The 24,779-nt window shown below is 41.9% G+C and overlaps 1 protein-coding gene across 5 annotated transcripts in view; it reads left to right on the forward strand.

Annotated features, from left to right (window-relative positions):
- The window catches only part of KAT6B (lysine acetyltransferase 6B), a 201,213-nt gene that overhangs the window by 5,350 nt on the left and 171,084 nt on the right, over nt 1–24,779 (forward strand). Inside the window, exons 1-3 of one of the 5 annotated variants that reach the window (XM_042909119.1) lie at nt 6,110–6,217; nt 17,725–17,794; nt 21,479–22,357. In XM_042909119.1, coding sequence (XP_042765053.1) covers nt 21,737–22,357 — 621 coding nt within the window. In that variant the 5' untranslated portion in view covers nt 6,110–6,217; nt 17,725–17,794; nt 21,479–21,736. Of the gene's footprint in view, nt 1–6,109; nt 6,218–6,964; nt 7,327–17,724; nt 17,795–21,478; nt 22,358–24,779 lie in introns of those variants that run through there. The other 4 variants (XM_042909118.1, XM_042909121.1, XM_042909125.1 and 1 more) reach the window with 4 other exon arrangements.

Here is a 24,779-nt window from a genome sequence, read left to right on the forward strand (position 1 = left end):
TAAAACTTTTGTGGGAATAGAGAGGAGTGCCTCAAAGTATGGAACTCTTGATCTTAGAAAATTAGAAGGAACTGGTTTCAATCTATGTATGTATGTATATATACAGTAGCAAAAAAAAATTAGCAAATGTAGTATATGATAAATAAAACACACCCATTGGTCAAATGCTAAAATGTTAAAATGTTCAAAGATATTCCTCAACAAACATACATAAACTTAGAAAAAGTGGTTTTAGATTTGGTAACAGAAAGTACTGTTTTACAGTGGTTAGGAAATTATCCAAACTTCATATATTTAATGAATGTGTAAAACACTGTATAAGAAATCTTTAAGCTTATGAAGTATATAGCCCAATTTATGAATTTTAGAAGACAGGCTTTAGATAAGCAGATAGATAACAGATTATTTTTTTAATGTTTATTTATTTAATTTTTTAAGGTTTATTCATTTTTCAGAGACAGAGACAGAGTGTGAGTGGGAAGGGGCAGAGAGAGAGGGAGACACAGAATCTGGAGTAGGCTCCAGGCTCTGAGCTGTCAGCCACAGAGCCCGATGTGGGACTCACAGACCTTGAGATCATGACCTGAGCTAAAGTTGGACACTTAACCAACTGAGCCACTCACGCATCCCAATGTTTATTTATTTTTGAGAGAGAGAGACAGGATGAGTGGGGAAGAGACAGAGAGAGAAGGGGACAGTTTCCAAAGTAGGCTCTGCTGCTGATAGCAGAGAGCCCAACGAGGGGCTGAAGTCTGATGCTTAACTGACTGAGCCACCCAGGAGCCCCAGATAACAGATTCTTAACCTCTATTTTACTCAGTATCATTTATTACCACCATGTTCAAGGCCAGTTGGGGAATATAAAGGTGAACCAAACCCAATCCCAACCTTTAAGGAGTTTATGGCTAAGTTTGTTATGATCAAGCTCAATCATGTTCTCCCACAAGCGGTTTGTTACTAATACCAGGAAGGGCATCAAGCTGGTAAAATGGCTCACCAGACTGATCTCCTTAGCCTTTTTTGGGGTGTTTTATGTTTGTTAACTGGAATGAGGGGAGGTTGACTGCTGGAAAGACTATGTTAGGCTCTTTGTAATTCCATTGAAAATTGGAATTTTTCTAGACATGGAATTATTATGATATATGCCTACCGTCTGATAGTCTCAACATTCTAGTATGTTCTAGTAAGTTACTTTTTACTACTCTAGTTTCCTTAGCGGAAAAAAAAATTTTTTAACGTTTATTTATTTATTTATTTATTTATTTATTTATTTAGAGAGGGTGGGGGAAGAGAGAAGGAAAGAGAACTGCAAGTAAGCAGGCTCTGCACTGTCAGTGAAGAACCTGATGCAGGGCTTAATCTCAAGAACCTGTTGAGATTCTTAATCTCAAGAACTAACAGAGTTGCCAGTTTCCCCCAAATTTCAAAATTGAAACAACTGGAGATCATTAAATTAACAGTTGGGTAGTTCAAATTTTCTTTGGGATAGCCTGATGCTAAAAACTGAATCCTTATTAAGACTCTCTTATGATTAGTGAAAAAAGGCCACCACACCTTTGAGTCTCAACAAAAAAAGATCCCTGAGAACTCTGTCCTCTCTAAAATTAGCAACATTTAGCTAATTTTGATATCTTTTACCACCCTCATTTCTTCAGAATTTCTCACTTGATGTTGAGGCATCCTGCTGGTTTGTATAAATCAATGGTTTTTTACTCTGATGGCACAGGGTACTTAAAAAAAACCTGAGGGGTGCTTGGCTGACTCAGTAGAGCAGGTGACTCTTAATCTCCAAGTCATGAGTTCAAGCCCCATGTTGGGTGTGGAGCCTGGAGTCATGAGTTCAAGCTCTATGTTGGGCGTGGAGCCTAATGCAACAAAAACAACACATATGAAAGAGACACCCCCCCACCCCCCCATGAATGGGCCACACCTCCAGGTATATTTATTTAAGCAGCCTCAGGTGGTTAAGGCTGCTTAAGGTGGTTAAGCGCTAGGCTGGTTGAAAAATTCCTCAGGTGATTCTAATGTACACCCAGTCCTGGGAACCACAGGTATGTATGGATGGTGTTTCTTTATTAAGTACCGTTTATTGTCAGGTACAGGGCAGTTACACAAATGATCAAGCTGGTCTATGAAGTAGAAAAGCTAATTGAGGAAAACAGGAAGGCAAAATGTGACAAGAGAGTGTGATAAGCACTTTTATTTATTCCGTAGTTCAACAAATAATAACAGTGTACTTAACAAATGCCAGGGCTGGAGTAAAGGGTATGCTCAAAGTCCTATGGGCTACCTGCAAAGACCAGGAAAACTTCATAGAAGAGGCAGTAGCCAAGGAGGGATTGGGAGTAATCCTTCTTCAAGGTTTCCATCAGGTAAAGTAGGGAGGGCGGGTATGGCTGTAGAGGGAACAGTGTGTGCTGTGTATGGAGGAGTGTGTTGGGCTGGGAGAAGCTAGAGATGAGTGATAGGTTGTGTGCAGATGTACAAGCCTTAGAGGCAGATTAAAGAGTTTAGACCCAATCCAGAATGCATTTTAAAGACATTAAAGGCTTTTAAAGGATGCACAAATGGGGTATAGATACAGAACATCAGTATTTAGGCTATTCATACACAAAACTGTAGATTGAATTTGTTAGCCTATTTAAAACGATGATGTGACCTATCATCCCCAACCCCCTCTGCCCTTGACTGATATAGACATTGTGACCTTGTGGGGACAGTTTCTGGTCAATGATGAGAGAGGATTCCATGTGGCAGTGGGAAGTGGGATGCAGACCAATGCTTTTTAAGTGACTTACTGAAGTAAGTAGAATTCGCCATGTACTGAAGTCTGGACAAATCAGTTCGGGTTCCCTGTTTGCTGCTTGCTTACCTAATTTCCTTCAGAAGGACTTGTTAGTACATCTGTAGATGTGATACCTCTTATCAGGCTGTTTGTCTGACTTGCCTCAGAGCTAGTAAACAAACCCAATAGATCAAACCCTCCAGGTTTCCTTCAGCTCCTGAAGCTCTTCTGCATTCTTTTTTTACCCTTACTTAGGACTCAAGGACAAATAGGCCAAACCATGGAATCATCCCAGTACTAGAGATATACTTAACCTGGTTAAGACATTCACGGAATAAACATTCCTTTTCAGCTGGGGAAGAAGAGGATTCAGCCTAGCCAGTGGTTCTCCAATTCAGTGATCATAAGCTTGAAGTCAAGTCATGGGCTAAAAATGTAGAGCTGGGAGCCCCACTTGACACCTACTGAATCAGAATCTCTGGGTAGGCCAAGGAAACTGTGTTTTAAGCACTCATTCCCAGATCATTTTGGTGCCAGTGATCTGTGAACCACACTGAGCAGTATAAATGTAGTTGTCAGTAATTCTGGCCTGAGGTGGCCACTGGCAGCTGTTTTGGGGGAGGGAATAGTGGTTAAATGAGCCCCTGGATTCATAATCGTCCAGCACAGTCAGCTTGCGAATTTTGCAGGATGCTTGGTTTTCAGTTCAAGTTATTTCTAGGTTAACTTCTTAATTGAGCTGTTTAGCTCAGCAGAGGACTTGAGATACCACAGATAAGAGACAGGTTTAGGAGTAAGCATTAAGTATCTCTGGCTGTGTTTCTGTTATCCTTTCCAGTCCCACTTAACTGAAGAGCCAGGATTTCTCAAAGGACAAGTAACTTTAGAGGGAAGTATCAAGGGGAAAGCAACACATTCCCTTTCCTTGCCATGCCCGTTAGAGAACTATGTTTGTTAAGAAAAGAATCTCAAAAAACACATCAAGATGTTGGCTAAAGATGTTTCTTCTGTGTTTGCCAGCTCCTGGGTTTACAGGAGTACAAGTTTAGGCAAATAAGGCCCATTTCTCTCTAAAGGTGTCTCTTCTTGATGCACTGGAAATCCATGTGGCTAACTCATTAGTGATAGCAAGTGTTAGATGCTCATAAATCTCCCACAATTCATTGGCTGAAGACATCTTAAATGTGGACTTTTTGGCTTTTAGTGTCTTTGGTTGCTTCTTTAGCGAACTTCAGTTTGAGTGTACAGATTTGGGGTCTTGAAACTTGTTTTCAATTAAGACATGGTTTATTTTTATTGCTTGAGATAAAATGCAGTCTGGGGGACTCAAATCTAAGTTACAAAATAATGTGCATCTGGGCAGACCATAGGGGGAAAAAAAAGAACATAAAGGCTAACTTGTCTGCCAGGATTCTTAAGTTTACTTAGTAACTTCATGGAGAATAAAAACCCCAGCACCTGCATTATAAAAAGAGCACACCTTATAAATGTCCTACTCTTTGAAATACCTAAATGAACTAGGCTGAATTATGAACTAATGGCTTGTAAAAAATTCACCTTGAGCCAGCTACTGAAGATACTAAATAAGAGATAAAGGCTGAGGAAACCCAACACGCTGTTTGTTTGTTTTATCAGTAATGTAGCTCAAAAGTAGCCAAGCCAGTGGTGGATGGGGAACTTTCCCTGTGTTTTGTTTCCCTGAGCTGAGCCTGCAAATGCCAAGATTTAATCTAAAGAGGTTTGTGTTTTAAAAACTAACAACCAAGTAATAAAACACCTATAAAAGGGGTTTATAATGGAACTGGTGACAGTTTTGAGTGTAGTATTACAACTCTTCTGCTCCCCTCTCCCTTTTTCTATTCTTTCATCCAACTCTGTGCCCTTTGTCTTAGCTCCTTTCTCACCTTGTTGTCAAGAAGCATGTAAGTAGGGGCAGCTCACACCCCAGAGGTGCAAGCATCTTTAAAAAGTGAAGTCTGTATTGTGCTCTGCATTTGATGACAGGGTTGTGCTGCTTGTTTTGTCTGAGATAAGTTGCTCTAACAAAGTACCTACCTAGTTTGCACAGTGGTTTTGAATGGGAAGTTGGAGATGCTGCTGCGGTGTCAGTGGCATGAGGATGTTGGGAGTCAACCAGGGCAGGAGGCCCGGGGCCTCTCCCTGGCACCCTGCCTCACCCTGCCAGAGCCCAAGATCTGCCTGACTCAAGGGACAGACTTCAGTCAACAGGTGGTTTTCCACCCAGGCCATCAAGCCTGAAACTTGGTTCTTTTACAAAGCCAAAGTTCTCCCCCTCCGGAAGAAATGGCGCCTCAGAAGGGAAACTTCATACTCAAACTCTGTAGGAGCCATTTCTCGAGGCTACTTTTCCTATTTTCCGAAGTCGCCCCTGCCAGCATCCCATCCATCCTCAGGAATAGCGAGGGACGGTCTTTTCAGTCTGGAGGGCGCTGGGAGGCACGAGGGCAGCGTGAGAGTGGCCTCGCCTGGGCGGCCAGAGGAGCCCCGGCCTCCCTCGTGTGGGCCTCAGGAACTCGGGGGGCCCAGGGGAAGCCTGGAAAACCGAACTTAGCCATCAGCCTTCGTTCGAACGCTGGCTAGAGGGGGAAGGGCCCCCCAGCGGTCTTTCCCCGACTCCCCCCCGCCCCCAGCACCTCTGCCATCCCTCTGCACCGCCTAAGAAAGCACTCAAAACGCAGCTGAGCTCCACAGCTCATCTCAGGCTGGGAGAGGGCATCTTGAGGGGGCAGTTTCCCCCTCCAGCCCACGTCTGACATCCCCACTCCCACCCAAGGATGCTGCCGCCGTGCCCTGTCCGCGGTCGCTGAATGTCACTGCTCCCTCTTCCTCCTGATCAGGGTAGACACAGCTCCCGAGGCATCTCCCACCCCAAAACTGCCGCGATCACCCGAGGGTGTAAGGCCCGGGCGGAGGACGAAGTTTGGGGCCCACAGCAGCGGGAGGGGGGACGCGTTGGCGAGGACCGCACCTCTTAGTCCCAGCCCTGGCGGGCACACTCCCCGCCCCAAACGGCCCAGGCTTCCCCATCCTCCCGCGGACACCGGCATCCCCGCCCTCCCCCGAGGGCGGCGAGCGGAGCCCCCCAGGGCGGAGGCAGGTACCCCCGGGGCGGGGACTGGGGCGGGCGGGGTCCAGGCTGCGCCCCCGGCCGGGCCGGGCGGGCTAGCTGGCGGCGCGGGGGGAGCGGGGCTGGGCGGCGCTGCCTCGGGCTCTGTGCGCTGCAGCCCGGAGCCGAGGAGGAGGAGGCGGAGGAGGAGAAGGAGGCGGCGGCGGTGGGTCCCGGGCGGGGGGAGCGCGGCGCTGCGGACCCGGGCGGCTGGCAAAGGACGAGGCGGAGGCTGAGGAAGGCAGCGGGGAGACCCGGGCTGCAGCAACAAAGGGCAGCAAGCGATTGGCCGGGCTGCAGGCGAGGTTAGCCGGGGACCGGGGTGGCTGGAGGCAGCGGCGAACGGTGCACGTGCTTGCAGACACGGGCTAGTGTGGAGCCGGGGGGTGCACGGCCGGCGGGTAGGGGCTTGCTCCCCCTCGGCATGGGATGGCGAGTAGGCTGCAGCGACATCGCTCTGCCTGCACCCGGCCTTGGGCTTGCAGGGTAGGGGTGTGTGGGGGGTAAGGATGCGAGCCAGGGGGCGGGCGAGTAGTCGCCCGGGACGGGACGGGAGAGGGTGGAGGAGGGGGCGGGATGGAACGCTCCGGGCGGCGCGCCCGTCCGCGCGCTCCACCGCGGGAGCTGGTGACTGAGAACCTCGAATTTTAACTTCGCGTGCCCGCCCGCGCGCGCCCGCCCGCTCCCACCCCTAAATCCTGCGGCCGCCGCCAGCGATCAGCTCTCACACAAACTTTAGCTGCGGGCTAGGGGATTTGGGGTTGAGTGGGGGAGGGGAGAGGGAAAAGGCCCTCTGATTGGCGTTGTATGCAGCCAATAAGGCCAAGCGCCTCTTCTGCCAGTAGACCCAATCCATTTCTAGAGGTTGAGGGGGTGGGTAGGTGGAAGTAGAGGTGGCGCGGTGTCTGGGAGAGAGAAAAAGGGCTAGACCAATAGGTGCCCAGAAGAGGCGGGCCCAGCAGTCTGTTGATTGGTACTGGCAGTGGACCCACCCCCGGGGTGGTTCCGGAGGGGGGGGAAATGATGGGTCGAGGGGTGTGTCTATGCGGAGGCGAGATGACCGGCAGGAACCTGCCCCAATGGGCTGCAGGGTGGTTAGTGTGTGGGTGACGGACAGACCCGCAGGCCAACGGGTGGCCATAAGTGTCTGTGGTCTCCTCCAATGGAGCAGCGCCGGGGCGGGGCCGCGGCTCGGGTTTAATGAGACTCCATTGGGCTGTAATCAGTGTCATGTCGGATTCATGTCAACGACAACAACAGGGGGACACAAAATGGCGGCGGCTTAGCTCCTACCCCTGGCGGCGGAGGCAACGGTGGCGGAGGCGACGGCACCTCCTCCAGGCGGCAGCCGCGGCTTCTTTCTCAGGCAGCGGCAGCGCCCCCGGCAGGCGCGGTGGCGGTGGCGCGCGGCCAGGTCTGTCACCCACCCCGCGCATTCCCAGGGGGAGGAGACTGGGCGGGAGGGGGGGCGGAAGGTGGGGGAGATCGGGAGCTTGTGACGCCCCTCCCACAGGCCTCTGCGCGAGGGTCACCGCGGGGCCGCTCGGGGTCAGGCTGCCCCTGAGCGTGACGGTAGGGGGCGGGGGGAAAAGGGAGGAGGGACAGGCCCCGCCCCTCAGCGGGGCCTCCAGGGCAATGGGCGGGGCTCGAGGGTGGAGGGGGCGGGGTCATATCTGGGTGGGGGCGGGGCTCGGGTGGTCGGAAGGCGGGGGTTTGGAGGGGTTTTCTGAGTGGGAGTGACCTGGTAGGAATGGGGGGTGGGGGGGGCAGTGAGTGTCTGGGCAGGACTGGTGAGGGGGTGGCGGGTGGGAGGAGAAACTGGAGGTGTGCAAGCAGGTGTAAAGTGAGAGTAGGGAGTGGTGCAACATTGGAGATGTGGAAGGGGGACCGAGGGCTATGTGAGGGCAGGTGAAATGATGCAAAAGGATGGGATTGCAGTTATCTGAGGACAGTAAGAATAGATTTGGGTGTGGTGGATGTGGAGTGGAGTTGAGAGAGCAGTAAAGAGTAGATATCGGATTGGGGGAAATATTGGGGAAAAGTGAGGAGCAAGTACAGTCGCTGTAGTGAAGCAGGTATCTGGGTATATTGGCATATTGGAATTGTAAAGGAGGTTTGGGGTCTATGAAGCATTAAAAAACATGGAAGAATGGTATGGATATGCTTGTGAGAGTCTTGAACGATAAGACAGCAGAGCAGAACTTGCATAATATATCTGTAGTAGATCTTAGGAAGATGGGGGGATTCAGGGGGTTGAGAAAACGCGGCAGGTGTGAAAAAAAATGGGTGGGGCTGGGCAGTGGATCTAGGTGAATGTGATTTGGTGGACTAAACCAGGATTGGAGATAGGGCAAAGAAAGGTGTTAGTTTGGGAGACCAGGTTGTTGACAGGCTGAATTTCTTGGGTGAAACTTGAGCTGGAGTCTTGAGGTAGGGCAGGGTGTCTATTTCAGGGGGACACCTTAGTACTACCTTGGGAAAGACATTGTGTCTTTTGAATGTACAAGTACTAAAGTACTTGGTATGGCAAGAGTATGGGCAGAGTGCAGGAAATTAGTTGTGGGAGACAAGGGGCAAAGGCAGAGGGACTAGATTGTAAGTGGTTTCCTATGCTCCATGAAGGTGTTTAAGCTCTGCAATCGGGAGAAGGTGTTAGGATGTGATAGAGTATTGCACAGAAGTTGTGAGAGAATAGTGATAAAGAATGAAAGATGTGGAAAATAGGTAACGAGAACCAGTGAACCAAGTATTAAGTATGTTTGGGGTGGAGGTACTAAGAAATTCAAAGTAAAGAGTATAGAAAGACTCTTCGGAATATGGACAGGAGGTGAAAGTAGCAAATGGGAATTAATTATGCTAGGATAATGTTAGTTTTGTGGTGCTCCAAAAAAGTTATCATTATTGTTTTGGTATAAATGTGAGTAAAGTACATTCTTCCTGTCTTACTTGTGTACCCTAGATTTTCTGGGATAGCCCTGAAATAACACACTCCCATTTTTACATAAATTCTTCACACATGTATCAAAATGAATTGGGGCAATCTTTTTATGTTTTTAAGAAGGATAGGAAAATATTGCATATTTCAGTAAGCGATAAGATTTTTACCTGAGAACTTCTACTTAGGGTTGAAGGTTGGGGAGCTGAAATGATGATTTAAAAAAAAGAAAAGGGAAGATAAAGGAAGGTTGTAACGTTAAAGGAGGAACTTAAGGGAATGACTGGTCAGTGCTGATGACATGGTCAGTTGAAGTTTTGCCTACGAGCTATACTCAGGCCTCTGAGTAAAGTGGGTGTTATGTCATTGCCGTTATGCCAGATGTTTATCTCATGTACTTTTTGTGAAGATAAGATGGAAACTGTCAGATGTAAGGCATAATGTGAATGAAAAGTAAAATAGGGTGAGTGTTGGAAGGTAGCTGAGGAATTTTAATAAGTAATTTTAATGGACTTCAAAAAACTTCATGGGTTTTTACATACCAGTTAGAAGAATCCTTAACCAACTGGTCTGGCTTTATTAAATGCCAGGATTCTTAACAGGTGACTTTTCAGTCTCTTAGATCGTTTTCCTCAAAATACCTTCAGTTTTCCACATGCGTATAATTGCTTGTATTTGTATAAAGTGAGCAGGAAGGAAATTGTTTTATGAAAGTGGGGATGTGTGAGCTATAGTGATCAGTCTTTGGTTGCAGAATGGTAATGATGCATGGATGGGAGAAGTGTGATGAAGGGATGTTTTTCTTCTCTTATAATGCTTGAATCTGCATTTCCAAAGCACCTTACAGCACCTTTTTGTAGGACTCACAATCTTGCACAATTTGTTTTTTTTTTTTTTAATCATCCATTCTACTGTTGCTGGATATTTGAGTTTTTTTTAAAAATGTAGTTTATTGTCAAATTGGTTTCATATGACACCCAGTGCTCATTCCAACAAGTGCCCTTCTCAATGCCCATCACCCACTTTCCCCTCTCCCCCGCCTCCCATCAACCCTCAGTTTGTTCTCAGTATTTAAGAGTCTCTTATGGTTTGCCTCCCTGCCTCTCTGTAACTTTTTCCCCCTTCCCCTCCCCCATGGTCTTATGTTAAGTTTCTCAAGATCCACATATGAGTGAAAACAATATGGTATCTGTCTTTCTCTGACTGACTTATTTCACTTAGCATAATACCCTCCAGTTCCATCCACATTGTTGCAAATGGCAAGATTTCATTCTTTCTCATTGTCAAGTAGTATTCCATTGTATATATAAACCACATTTTCTTTATCCGTTCATCAGTTGATGGACTTTAGGCTCTTTCCATAATTTGGCTATTGTTGAAAGTGCTGCTATAAACATTGGGGTACATGGGTCCCTATGCATTAGCACTCCTGTATCCCTTGGGTAAATTCCTAGCAATGCTATTGCTGGGTCATAGGGTAGTTCTATTTTTAATTTTTTGAGGAACCTCCATACTGTTTTCCAGAGCGGCTGCACCAGTTTGCATTCCCACCAACAGTGCAAGAGGGTTCCCGTTTTTCCACATCCTCATCAGCATCTATAGTCTCCTGACTTGTTCATGTTAGCCACTCTGACTGGCGTGAGGTGGACTGGCGTCAGAGTGGACTCACAATCTTGCACAATTTTTTTTTTTTTTAATCATCCATTCTGTTGCTGGGTATTTGAGTTTTTTCCACTTTGGGGAAATTGTGTACAAAGCTGCTATGAGTGTTCTTGTACTGTCACGTGGGTACACGTGTGCATATGTTTCTCTAAGGTGTACACCTGGGAATGGAATTGCTGGTACATAGACAGGGTGACCATTTATCCTAGCTTATGCCTGTTGTCACAGTGTATAACCCGTTTAATTCACAAAAGTGTCTGGATGATGAGTTGTATGATCACTCTAGTCATGAGGTATGCTTGTCTTCAACTTGACTAGGTACCAGACTGTTTTACAAAGTGGTGTACCAGACCACAGTCCTTCCTATGGTATGTGAGAATTCCCATTGCTTCTTGTCCTCTCCAGAACTCCAATTCATAGCTTTTCAAATTAGCCAATCTGAATTGCATTTGACTGGTTAGTAATCAGGTTGAGTGGCTTTTCATATATTTATTGGCTACTTGGATTTCCTTGTTTGTAAAATTCCTGTTCAGTTCTGCCCCGTATTTATTTATTTTTTAAACTGGACCTTGTGTCTTTTACTGGTATTTCAAAGTTCTTTATTTACTCTAGATACCGATCCTTTGCATATGTATGTTGCAAACGTCTACTTCCATATTGTGGTTTGCCTTTTCACTCTCTTTATGGTGTCTTTTAATGAACAGAAGTTCTTCATTTTAATGGAGTCAAATTTATTGGTGTTTTCTTTATGGTTAGTGCTTTTTGTGTCCTGTTTTAAGACTCTTTTCCCACACTTAGGTCAAGAAGATATTCTTGTATTATTTTCTAAGATCTTGATTGACCTTAAAAGATCTATGATTATGAGTAAAATACACTGTTCTTGACCCCATCCTTGCCATTACAAATCTATTCTTGGTTTGGCCACTTTCTTCTGCTCTGTCTTGAATTTTTACTTGTGCTGACTTCCCCTGTCTCTTAGGAGAAAATGGTCATATAGACAGAAATTCAGCTAGATTAGATTTCACAGGTCTCCAGCTGACTTGTATTGCCCTTTTTCCTTTTATGAGCTTGCATTTTATTGTGTTCCTACTATATGTCTGCCACCATCCTTGGTTCTTTCATATTTGTTATCTCAACTATTCCTCTTAACAGTTCTGCAAAACAGAGATGTATAATCTTTTTCATGGAGGAGAAAACGGAGACTTAGATTGATTGACATGTCCGATATCCCACAGTTTAGGTAGCTGGCAAAGTGGGGACTTGATCCCTGAACTCTCTAGGTATGTCTCATCCCAGCATACCTCCTTGTTGAATAAGATTTCAGATGCCTATTTGATAATATCCAAAATCAAGGAGAGTAACTTTCTTACCTATAATGTAACATGTCCCAATTAAAGCACATGTAGTTACTGTGAAACTCAATAAAATTATTGACAATAAAATTATTGACTCTCTGTGTATATTAAAGTAAGTAAAGTTAGGGGCACCTGGGTGGCTCAGTTGGTTGAATGTCCGACTTCAGCTCAGGTCATGATCTCCTGGTTTGTGGGTTTGAGCCCCATGTTGGGCTTTGCACTAACAGCGCAGAGCCTGTTTTCAATTCTCTCTCTCCCTCTCTCTCTGCCCCTCCCCTGCCCATGCTCGTGCACGCACGCGCTCTCTCTCTCTCTCAAAAATAAATAAATGTTAAAACAAATTTTTAGAAAGTAAGTAAAGCTAGAGTAGTCAGTGAACCTTAGGGGGTCCTGGGATAGGTGATAGAGGTCCTGTAAACCCTTGAAATTGTATGCAAATGTCTGTATGTATATGGGTTCATTTTTAAAAATAGATCTTTAATTTTCTTGAGGTTCTCAAGGGGGAACCCTAATTTGTTTTCAGGCTGTACAGGATATCCTGTTTGAAGACATTTGTAATAAAGTTAATGCAGTGTTCTCCAATGATCTGTATTTTCAAAATAATCTTTTAAAAATTCAGAGTTTTTTTCCCCCAATACATTATTCTTAGTCTTTGTCATTAAAACCTGGTTAAAGCTAATTTACAATTAGGAAGAAATCCAGGATTGAATAGGAATTTTTAAATGCCAAAAAAAGACCTTCTAAATTTAGTTGATTATTTCTTAAATGAGAGTGCTTAGTTATAATATCATCATTACTAATCAGTGTACCCTGGCTCCAAAGGCCTGATGACTTCAAATGACTTTTCATCTTGTCTCTAAAATCCTCTGTTTTACAAGGGATCAAATTTCCTGTGAGGTTCCTAACAGTGTGATTAAAGTTTAGAGACTGAAACTATTGAGCGCTTAAATGTAGGAATGACTATGCAAGCCTAATTCTTGGGCTTCACCAGGAGATTTGGGGCATGTCTCTACTAATTTGTGATGATGATGCTGAAACTAATCTTTGCTAGGGATTAAGGAAGCCATAATAGTTTATTGATGGTTCAGTTATTGTTTGTTGAAGCAGATATACACAATTATAGTTTAATGACATAACAAGGATATTGTCAACTAGGAGAGCATGACATGAAAAATTAAACTTCCAATTAATATAATATGTATTAGTTGAAATGATAATTTTCATGGTGATTTAGCCTCTTAGAAATCCTTGGAAAACATTATTAGCTTGTGAATTGGAAACTCTCTATGTTAATGAGTAGTGAGAAAGAATTTAGTATTATTCCAAAAAAAAGGGGGGAATTTAATATTCATTTCAATTAACAGTTATTGAGTGCCTACTCTGGGCTTGCTGCTGAGTTAGACTCTTAAGTTGAACAAGATTGTTGTTGGGAGAGATGAAATACTGGTTGCTTTTGTTTGTTTAGTCATCCTTCACTCCAGTCTATACTGGATGGATATTATTGCCAGAGTGATTCAAACATTCAACAAATTTGTGCATGTGTGGGTGCACTTCACTATGCTGTACTGTGTCACTACTCCTGCGTTAGCTTCCTATTACTTCATATGTCATGTTCACACACCTCAGCCTGGCTTTTGTTACATCCAGCTTTATTTCTTCTCTTCAACACATACTGGCTCTAGGCATGCATATGGGCTCAGCGTCCCTTTTATTAGGCAGTTCATTCTTAGCTCCTGTGCCTTCTGCTAGATTCCCTTCATTCATTCACTGATGCATTCCTTTAACAAATAGGCACTGAACCCCTCTTATGTTCAAGTTGTGGTCCTGGGAAATCTAGGGGCATACAAAGGTGAAATCAAACATGAATCCTATTTTTTTTTTTTTTTTGATGTTTATTTATTTGGGGGAGAGAGACAGAGACAGAGAGGGAGAGAGAGAGAGAGGCAGAGAGGGGAGGACAGAGAATCTGATGTGGAACTTGAACTCACAAACCTTGAGATCATGACCTGAGCCAAAGTCAGATGCTTAACTGACTGAGCCACCCAGACGCCCCAAACACGAATCCTGTTCTTAAGAATTTCCCAATTCTGGTAAGGGAGAGGAGGTAAGCACATAAATGAGCACAGTACAAAGTAGAAAATGAATGCTAAAATACTAAGATAGCTAAAAGCTTCCTGTTAGACAAAGACATGTAGGGCTTCTGAGAAGGTGTTCATTTTTACTGGACCATGAAGGATTTGAATTTTTACTTCATTTGGGTGAAGAAACTGGGCGGTTATCCAAGTTCCACCTGGTCTTTCAGGGTCCAGTTTATGTCCCATCCATCCAAGGGGTGTTTTACCCACTCAGCAAGGTAAAGTTACAGTTGTTTCCAGACTTTTTCCCTTTTGTAATCAGAGGAACCCTTTCTGTGAAGCAAATCTTATGGAGAGACCTATTATAAATGGGACAGTTAAAGTAGAGCTGCTTAGTTGGGTGCAAGGAGTTATGTGACCTTAGTGTTTAAGCCACAGGGGTACCTGCAGGTGATGTCCAAGACACTCACAAGAGATCCAAGGAGTCTAGTTTGAAAGCCAGTGGAGAGACAGGAAAGAGTTTAGGTTTTAGCATTTGGATTAAAATCCTTCATGATTTAGTGGTCTGAAGTCTTGACCAAGTCATGTCTCAGTTTTCCTTTTGCAAAATGGGGCAACAATGCTACCTTACAGGGTTGTTTTAATGTTTACTGATAATCTGTGTAAAGTGCCTGTTCCACAGTACTATAATGGTTAGCATTATAGTTTAGTGCTTTCTTTTTTTTAAGTGATATATTGAGGTGAAATTTACATAATATAAATGTAACCATTTAAAGTGAACAATTCATTGGCACCTGGGTGGCTTAGTTGGTTAAGCCTCCTACTCTTGATTTTGACTCAAGTCATGAGATCTAGTCCCATATCCAACTTGGGATTCTCTTTCTCCCGTACTTTCTCTCTCTTTTAAAAGAAAGAAATTGAACAATTCAGTGACAGTACATTCACAGTGTTGTGTGACCACCACCTTTGTCTCGTTCCAAAATATTTTTATCAATCTAAAATAAAATCCCTTACCCATTAAGCAATTTCTCCTCATTCCTTCACTCCCCGGGCCCTACCAATCTATGTTCTATGTATGGGTTTACCTATTCTGGATGTTCCATATAAATGGAATTATACTATATGACTTTTTGTGTCTGGCTTCTTTTCTAACAAATATCACCATATGGATGCTGTTCGATGTTGTCAGACAGCAGATATTTGTTAACTGAGGACACTATTTTGAGCAACTGTGCCAATAGTCTGTGCTGGATGGTTACAGAAGAAAAGAATTAAGGTCTCTTTAAGCAGTGTATGTTCTGTTTCAGAAGATACTGTTAAGATTTTTGGGTCCTCACTCAGTTACATAACAGCCTATGAAAAAATCCAGGAGCATATAAAAGTGAGAGAGCTAAAAATAACTTAGCAAGTAAGACCCAGGATGACAAAAGAGTAAACTCTATTGTTAATCTTTACTTTAAGCACTGTTTTTGGCTCATCTGTAATCTCATGACTCAAGTATTATGACATTGATTTTGAAACAACACACAGCTTTATTGAAAGCTGTGAGGAGGTTTCACATAATATTTATGATCCAGGGTATTTTGACTCTTCTTATGCTGACATGAATATTTCTGAATAGTGTTGATATTTATATGATACTAATGAAGCCAAAAGCTCGTGTTGGACTAAGCATTTCTCTAGATCTGTTTAGAATAGTTTGTAATGAATGATGTAAATACATCCATACAACCATATAATTTACTGATATTATTTTCTAGTTAAAAATAAAGTGATTGAAGCCCTTAGAAAATAGAATAATTTAATTTGATGTAGCGTGAGTCCTCAGAATTAATTTGGAATAATTCACTCCCTTTTTGGTAGCCTTTTAGTCCAACTTTCATTTTATAGAAAAAAATGAAAAGAGAATAATGATTTTTTAGGGTTGTTCTTGTGATAGAATGTCCTATCTACATGTGAAACAAATCTGGGTGCTCTGAAAAAGAGAAGTGGTGTGGATAATTGCAAATTGGGGAAAAAAGCATTTCTGTTGGACTTTTGAATGAATTATGCTTTTTTTTTTTTTTTTTTGCTATAGATTTGTCTTTCTAGTTAGATACTGCTTAGACTAAAATTAGTTTTCAATCTATTCTCTTAGTGTATACCAATTTACAGCGTGGCCATTGGGATGTCAGAAACAAACTTGCCTAAGATTAAAAAATTTGCTGTGGATAATATACAAAGTGGATGTGTTTAGTTGACAATTGGCTACAGATAAGAGACTACTGATTCTGTTCCTCTCCTAGCTGTGTGTGTGTGTGTGTATGCTTTAACACAGATTCCGCTTGTAGCATAGAGCTGCTGAGTTACATCTGCTTCTGCCTAATTAACTCTGTTGGTTGGTGTCAGATGAGAGCTAATTTTAAGATTAAATTGAAGAGTGTGGTGTGTGTCTAGTTGGGGGAGGGGAGAAGGAGGATGTAAGGTTGCTTGGTTGTTTTGTATAAGATAAAAATGAAATTATTCACGGTATTGCTTTAAATTTATTTTTTGCCTTTGAAGTGAACATGATCACTGTTGTCCACTGTTGTCCTAAAGTATGATCTGTGTTAATACATATTTAGTATCGTGAAAGCTGGTACATCCTTCTCTTAGGTACAATTATTGGCCATATCTTGATTATCCAGTCAGTACATTGATGCCAGGTGACCTTTGGGTGAAATAGTGAAAGTTTCCTGGGAAAGTTAATACTGAGCTTCAAACAATAATTGACTTTTTTTCCCAGACAAAATGTTATACCTGCCTGGCTATTTGAGTAATACCATTTTTTTTTCCCTCATGATGAGATTCTTGCTTAGACTCTATCACAATCTGGAGGACAGATCTGGTTATCTTAAAGAAAAACAAAATTTCTTTCTTTTTTTTTGAGAGAAAGAGAGAGAGAGAGAGAGAGAGAGTGTGTGTGTGTGTGTGTGTGTGTGTGTGCAAATGAGCAGGGGAGGGGCAGAGAGAGGAGAGAGAATTTAAGCAGGCTCTGCTGAGCACAGAGCCCTATGCAGGGCTTGATTTCACAACTCTGAGATCATGACCTGAGCCAAAATCAGAGTTAGATGCTTAACTGACTGAGCCACCCAGGCACCCCCCAATTTTTTTTTTTTTAAGTTTGTTTATTTTGAGAGAGAGAGAATGTGCACATGCAAGCAGAGGAGAGCAGAGAGAGAGAATCCCAAGCAGGCTCTGTGCTGTCAGTGCAAAGCACCGCACAGGGCTTGATCTCACTAACCTGGAGATCACGACCTGAGCCGAAATCAAGAGTTGGACGTTTAACCAACTGAGCCACCCAGACACCCCCAAAATTTCTTTTTTTTTTTTTTAACGTTTATTTATTATTGAGAGACAGACATAGAGCGTGAGCAGGGGAGGGGTAGAGAGAGGGGGAGACACAGAATCTGAAGTAGCTCCAGGCTCTGAGCTGTCAGCACAGAGCCCGATGTGGGGCTTGAACTCACAAACTACAAGATCATGACCTGAGTCGAGGTCGGTTGCCTAACCAACTGAGCCACCTAGGCACCCCCAAAATTTATTTCTTTAAGCACTGCTTTGGGGCTTCCATTTCCTGTTCTGAATTCCATGTTCTTAAAAACCCTTTAGTGGTAGGAAAGAGTTAATACAACACCAAAAGTAAAGTGCTAATAAACTCATAGTAGTTGTTTGTATTGGATAGTTGTGAAGATCCATAGATGGTTCCTGAATTTGAGGGATGTCCTTATGCCCAAATTAACATTTACTTTTTTTTCCTTTGGCAGATTTGCTTGAAGATCTGGACAATCTTCTTTTTTGTCATGGACTGTTAAAACATTTGGAGTTCCAATTCTGGTATTTTCCTTTATTTTATTATATTTTTAAGATATAAAATGTCAGTCTTATTGAAATGTGTTGATAATGGATATAAACAATTCTTTTGATTGTATGTAAAGATTGTGGTATTAGCTTGTCATGAAGGTATATTATGCGTATTTATTAGTTTTTGTTTTAATGTGTGTTCATTTACCTGTGTAACCAGAGTGCCTGAGAGCACTGTTGGATACTTTTCTGTGACCTCTTCTTCTGCTTCCTGCAGTTGTATTTTGTGCAATCAAATTAAATTAGTTGATTTATCCTAAATAATTACTTGGACATAGTGAAATGTCTTCTAATGAAATTTTGCCCCAAACCATTTTACTTTGGAAAGATGTGTCCTATTCTAAACTTACTAACACAGAATGATTCCATGTTCCATCTTGAAAGTAGCTGCACAATGAAAGCCAGTGATTTCATTCCTAAACACACCATATTCCAAGTCTAACATTTTTTCAATGATTTATATAATGACACAAGGGGAGCGTTTATTAGATTTGCAGATGACATAGATGACAGAACCAGGATCCAAAATGATCTAACAAGTTGGAAGATAGACCCAAACCAACAAAATGAACTTGAACTGTAATAAATTTTAAATCCCGGCATTTATATTTGCACAAGGAAGGGAATGGAAGGAGTCAGCTTGACAGCATTTTTGAAAGAAGATCTGGGATTTTTTGTTGGACTGCATGCTTAGCATGAGTCAATTGTGTGGCAAGGCTGTTAAGAAAGTTCATGTAACCTTGAGTTCCATTTATACTTGGATAATGCCCGGACTGCCAGATTTTAGGATGGACGTTAGCCAAACTAGTGAGCCAACCAAAAGAAGGAGGTGCTTGGAAACCATGTGGTAGGAAGTGTTAAGGGTGGATATGAGTGGTCTAAATAAAGTAGGTAGAATGGAGTTGACTTTTAGTGATTTTTTTTAAACAGTTCTTATTTTCAAATATTTGAAGGCTTGTCATATTTAGAATTAATAAGAGTTTCTTGAGATTGTTCTATGGAAGCCAGGACTAGAGGGTAGAAGTTAGGGGAGGACAGATTTTGGCTTTTGTGAACAAGAAATATATTATTACAGTTAGAGCTCTCCAACAGTGGAGAGAACTCCCTCAAAAAGCGACAAATTCTCCATCACTGGAAGTATTTTGAGACTTGATGGCCCATCTGTTGAGGTTATTGAACAAGGGATCTTTTACTGGATAACTAGGGATTAGATGGGATGACCTGTACAGTCCCTTTAGCCACACATTTCTGAATCTGAAAAAATGGAGTGAACCTACAGTTTACTGATTGCAAAGAGGACAATCCTTTTTAAACTGCCTCTTTCAAGCTGACTGAGCAAGTACGGTTCAGTGGCCCAGTTTTTCAGCAGCAGAGGAAATGTTATGTTTTTCATTATATCTGGCTAAAGTTTTGTGTTTTTTTTTAAATTTTTTTAAAGTTTATTTTTGAGAGTGAGAGAGACATTGCAAGTGGGGGAGGGGCAGAGAGAGAGAAACATAGAATCTGAAGCCAGGTCCAGGCTCTGAGCTGTCAGCACAGAGCCCGACGTGGGCTCAAACCCACAAGCCATGAGAATCATGACCTGAGCTGAAGTTGGACGCTTAACTGACTGAGCCACCCAGGCACCCCGTATCTGGCTAAAGTTTTGAAGAAAGACACTTATTTTCCCTTTTAGATACATTAAATAAATAACCAGAGATAAATTTAATTTTGTATTTTATGAGACATGTTTCAAAGCATGTAGATATTCTATTAATGGAAGTGATGATAACTACTGTATATTGTATATTAGATATCATATTCACTTAATTCTCTTAATACTCCTGTGAGGGACATATTATTACCCTACAGGTAAGGTGACTGACACTCATCCAGGGTTTCTCCACTAGATGTTGGTAGAGCTGGTATTCATACCATTAGTCCGATTGCAGAGGCAGATCTAGCTGGAACAGACAGTTGTGGCTCAGGTGAAGATAGCACTGGACTTCGATTTTAGAATAATGGCATTTGAGCCTTAAGTTTTACTATTGACTGTAACCTTGAGTTCTGTCTTTTCCTGAACCTTAGCTGACCCACAGAATTGACTTGCAGATTAAATGACAAGTTAGGTGTGTGCATACTCTGTAAACTTTAAACTCTAAAAAGAGTTAAGATGTGTATATTACTAGTGGAAGGCAAGATTAGAACCCAGATCTGATCCATCTCCCAGGCGAGGGCACTTTGTTCTGGTGTTCTTTGCAAGTGTACCCAATATATAGATTGGCGATATAAGGTGGTTTTGTTGTACGCCAGAGGCTCTCAGAGAGCAATACCACTGTTTACCTGGAATCAGATTTGCATGAACCTTCCTTGTATTGAGCCAGGTATTAAGATACCTAGAATGGTATATTATTTAAAAGGCGAAGGGTTAAAGGGGTGCCTGGGTGGCTCAGTCGGTTGAGCGTCTGACTTCGGCTCAGGTCATGATCTCGCAGTTGACAAGTTCGAGCCCTGCGTCGGGCTCTGTGCTGACAGCCCAGAGCCTGGAGCCTGCTTCAGATTCTGTGTCTCCTTCTCTCTCTGCCCCTTCTCTGCTCATGCTCTGTCTCTCTCTGTCTCAAAAATAAATAAACATTAAAAACAAAAAATTAAAAAAAAAGGTGAAGGGTTATGTTACCGTATTAGTTTCAGTTTTCCAACCTGTGGGTTAGAGAGTGTCACAGACCCTTTGCAAAGGGATGGGAGGATATGATTCCATAGAAGTGGCTAGATGACAAATTTTCTTATGTGTGACTTGGGTAATATCTAGCTGAAATAGAAGAATCAGGATTATTGGATTATTGCCTGTTTTAAGTTGAAGATTTTTTTTTTTAAGTATTTATTTTGAACAAGCATGCATGTCAGCAGGGGAGGAGCAGAGACAGAGAGAATCCCAAGTAGGTTCAGTGCTGTCAGCACAGAGCCTGACATGGGGCTCAATCCCACAAACTGTGAGATCATGATCTGAGCTGAAATCAAGAGTCAGACACTTAACTGACTGAGCCACCCAAGCACCCCTCTCATCCTTATGATTTTCTTAATAACATTTTCTTTTCTCTAGCTAACTTTATTTTAAAAATACAGTATGTAATAAATATAACTTACAAAATGTGTTAATCAACTGTTTATGTTATTGGAAAGGCTTCCAGTTAACAGTAGGCTATCAGTAGTTAAGTTTTTGGGGAGTCAAAAGTTATAGGTAGATTTTTGACTATGTGGGGGTTGATGCCCCAATCCCTCATATTGTTCGAGTCAGCTATACTTTCATCAGATTTTTTGTGTCATAGACTTACTCTTTGAGGTTGATTTTATGTTTAGAATAGACATATATCTTGAGCTACTCATGTAATGTTATTAATTTCAATAAAGGTTAATCCATTAAATAAGTACGTAGGTGTTATCTTTTCAGTGCCCCATAATGACTTCATAATAAATAACAAGTGAGAGTCCTAAAAAAATTCCCTTCTCAGACCGTGACCCAATTTCTGGTTAGGAAATATAGTCACTGTGGCTTTGTTACATAACACTTGCCTGTCATTACTTCTGTGGGCCTTTTGCATCTGAAAAGTAATACTAAAGAGTCTTTTATTTTTCAAAGTTCCGTTATTAAGGACCTTTTCCCCCTTTTTATCCTTTAAGGTCTTGATTTCCTTGTTAAAGATGTTCTTCACCTGAATGCAGTCTTTCCCGTTGGTCAAATAAGACAACTATCAACATTGCCTGTGTGTCCTGTTTTTAATCTCTTAAGGATGGATGTTTGTGAGGTTTTGTTTAATACGGTCTGGAATATTTTGCCCATTTGTTGAATTGTAAATGACTTTTAAATGTTCAAGTTCTGTTAAATACAAGGAGAACCTCTATGGGTAACTTTGGTATTGAAGAAGTCATTTGTCAACCATGGTAAAACTTGCAAACCCACTTTATACAGAGTGGATTCTTGAAGCTATACAGAAAATAAAAAAGCAAAAGCAAAGGCCCTCTGAAGAGAGAATCTGCCATGCAGTCAGCACTTCCCATGGGTTGGATAAGAAGACAGTCTCTGAACAGCTGGAACTCAGTGTTCAGGATGGCTCAGTTCTTAAAGTCACCAACAAAGGCCTTGCCTCCTATAAGGACCCAGACAACCCTGGGCGCTTTTCATCAGTTAAACCAGGCACTTTTCCTAAGTCAACCAAGGGGTCTAGGGGATCATGTAATGATCTCCGCAATGTGGATTGGAATAAACTTTTAAGGAGAGCAATTGAAGGACTCGAGGAGCCAAATGGCTCCTCCCTGAAGAACATCGAGAAGTATCTCAGAAGTCAAAGTGATCTCATAAGCACCACTAACAACCCATCCTTTCAGCAGCGGCTGCGACTAGGGGCCAAACGTGCAGTGAACAATGGGAGGTTACTGAAAGATGGACCGCAGTACAGGGTCAATTATGGAAGCTTAGACTGCAAAGGGGCTCCCAAGTATCCCAGTGCTTTTCCATCCTCGCTACCACCTGTCAGCCTTCTACCCCATGAGAAAGATCAGGTAAGTAAAGACAATATATTCTAAGTATTGCCCATCTGCCTTGTACAGTTTCAGTTAAATTCTATATGTACAAAAGTTCTGAGTGAAGTTGAAGAAAATCAAATCTTTTGCTTTAGAGCAGGCTTTTGTATTTTAAAATGTATATATTGTTTTTTAATATAAATTGTTCTATACTGTTTTACTATGTATTAGGGGTTTCCTTATTAGGAAGAATTTAATGTGATGATTATGCAATTTGTTTTTTAAACACTAGTTGCTAATTGGTGAGTGCTTGAAGGGACCTGGATAGTAACTTTAATCCTCCTTCATCAAGGCAGGACCATATATATTTCAAAAGTCTAAGAAAGGCCATTGTATATTTTTCTCTTTAAAAAATATTAAATTATTTGTAATTTATCTTTTCAGCTTTATTGAGGTATAATTGATACATTTTTCTCTTTATTATTTTCAGAGAAGACAGCTCTATAGACTAGTTAATTATATTAATACTGATAACCTGTGCATTCCTGGAATTGTTTTAATGTGTGACCTAAATCCTGCGTATTTCAATTTGAAGTAATTTATTATTGTCTGATTCTCAGTGGGTGAAAGTGAATGTTTATTTTATGTCATGCCATATCTTTTACTGTTTAGTTTCTCTGGGTCTTATGTTATTTCTGGAGTATTTATACATATATGACAGTTTTCTCACTTATACATATAAATGACTTCTGCAATTTAAATCTTTGATCGAGTAGGATTTTTCTTTCATTTCAAAGCTACTGAAGGTGTCTCCCAAACTAAAACCTAAGTAGAGCAATAGCATATTGTTTATAATAATTTAGGCCTTTCATTGTTGGCAGAAAGAGTAGTTGTAGGCATTGACTACATTTCTAGGAGTGATGGAAACACAAGTGTTAAGGAAAGTTGTGCACCTGATAGCTTGTTTTTCTTCTTTGGGTACTGCCAGCTCTTGAGATGGACTCTACTTCCCTCAGTGGTTTAAGCTGATAGAGACCCAGCTCTAGAAACTGGGTAGGACCAGGTGATTTGCCTTTCTAGCACTCCTTCCTTCCTTCCCTCCCTCCCTCCGTCTTTCTTTTTCTCTTTTCTTTCTTTCTTTTTCTTCTTTCTTTCTTTCTTTCTTGAATTTATTTATTTATTTATTTAGAGAAAGCATGAGTTGGGGAGGGGGCAAGAGGGTGAGAGAGAGAATCTTAAGCAGGCTCCATGCTCAGAGCCGAGCCCAATGCGGGGCTTGATTCCACAACTCTGGGATCATGACCTGTACTGAAATCAAGAGTGCTCACCGACTGAACCAACAAAGAGCCTAAATCATGATGATCAACAGACTGAACCACCTAGGTTTAATTTTTTTTAAGTACTCTCCATACCCAAAGTGGGGCTTGAACCTACAAACTCTAGGTTGAGGGTTGCATGCTGTACTGACTGAGCCAGCCAGGTACCCCCTAGTATTTCTTCCTTTCTTTTTTTTTTTAACATTTGTTTATTTTAGAGAGGGAGAGAGAGAGAGAGGGAAAGCACACATGAGTGCAAACAGAGGAGAGGCAGAGAGAGAGAGGGGACAAAGTATCTGAAGTGGGCTCTGTGCTGACAGCATTGAGCCCCACCCAGGGCTCGAACGCATGAACTGTGAGATCATGACCTGAGCTGAAGTCGGATGTTCAACCAACTGAGCCACCCAGGCACCCCTGCATTTATTTCTTAATTTTATTTTTATTAGTTTTCCTCACATTTATTTTATCTTTTGGTGGTATTTGTGTTAACAACCCTCAATTCTTTGGGAGAAAATGTGTTCTTAAAGAAGTAAGTTACCTATAAAAAATTTTATTTTAATAATATTTGTTTCAAAAAAGTGTACTGAGTGACTCAAATCCTAATTCTTATGTCTGACAAAGCCACGTTAAGCACTTAGGTTTCTCATTAAATATTTTTTTATAAAAGCTTATATATACCATGAGGAAATTCCTTAAAGGAATGTAGATCCATTTCTTGATGGATTTGGATATCTTTGTTTTCAAAACCTGTACATTACCCTGAGGTATATTAAGATTTTATAATTACCAGGTACCTGGACTAATTCAGGCAGCTTTAGGTAATTTAATAGTATTTTTCAATAAATTTGTGATCCAGGTAGAAGTCACTACAAATTCCCCAGTCCCTTTTTTATCCTTTCTTTAACCTTGCCCATCATTTCTTGCTAACCTTATCATTTTTTTTTTTTTCATGCGGCATCTCTTTAGAAGTATTTTTAGTCTAAAGGAAAATTCATGTCTGGAAGTGTCTAGGATTGAGAACAGAGTAATTTATTGCTTAGCATGCAATTGTTACTGCTCCTTCTATGATGCTGATCTTTTCATATTGTCCAATTAGCATCATCATAGAACAAGGAAAACAGAGGAAATGAGTCCTAGAATTTTTA

Source organism: Panthera leo, chromosome D2 (genome assembly GCF_018350215.1).
Source record: "Panthera leo isolate Ple1 chromosome D2, P.leo_Ple1_pat1.1, whole genome shotgun sequence".
NCBI classification, from domain to species: domain Eukaryota; kingdom Metazoa; phylum Chordata; class Mammalia; order Carnivora; family Felidae; genus Panthera; species Panthera leo.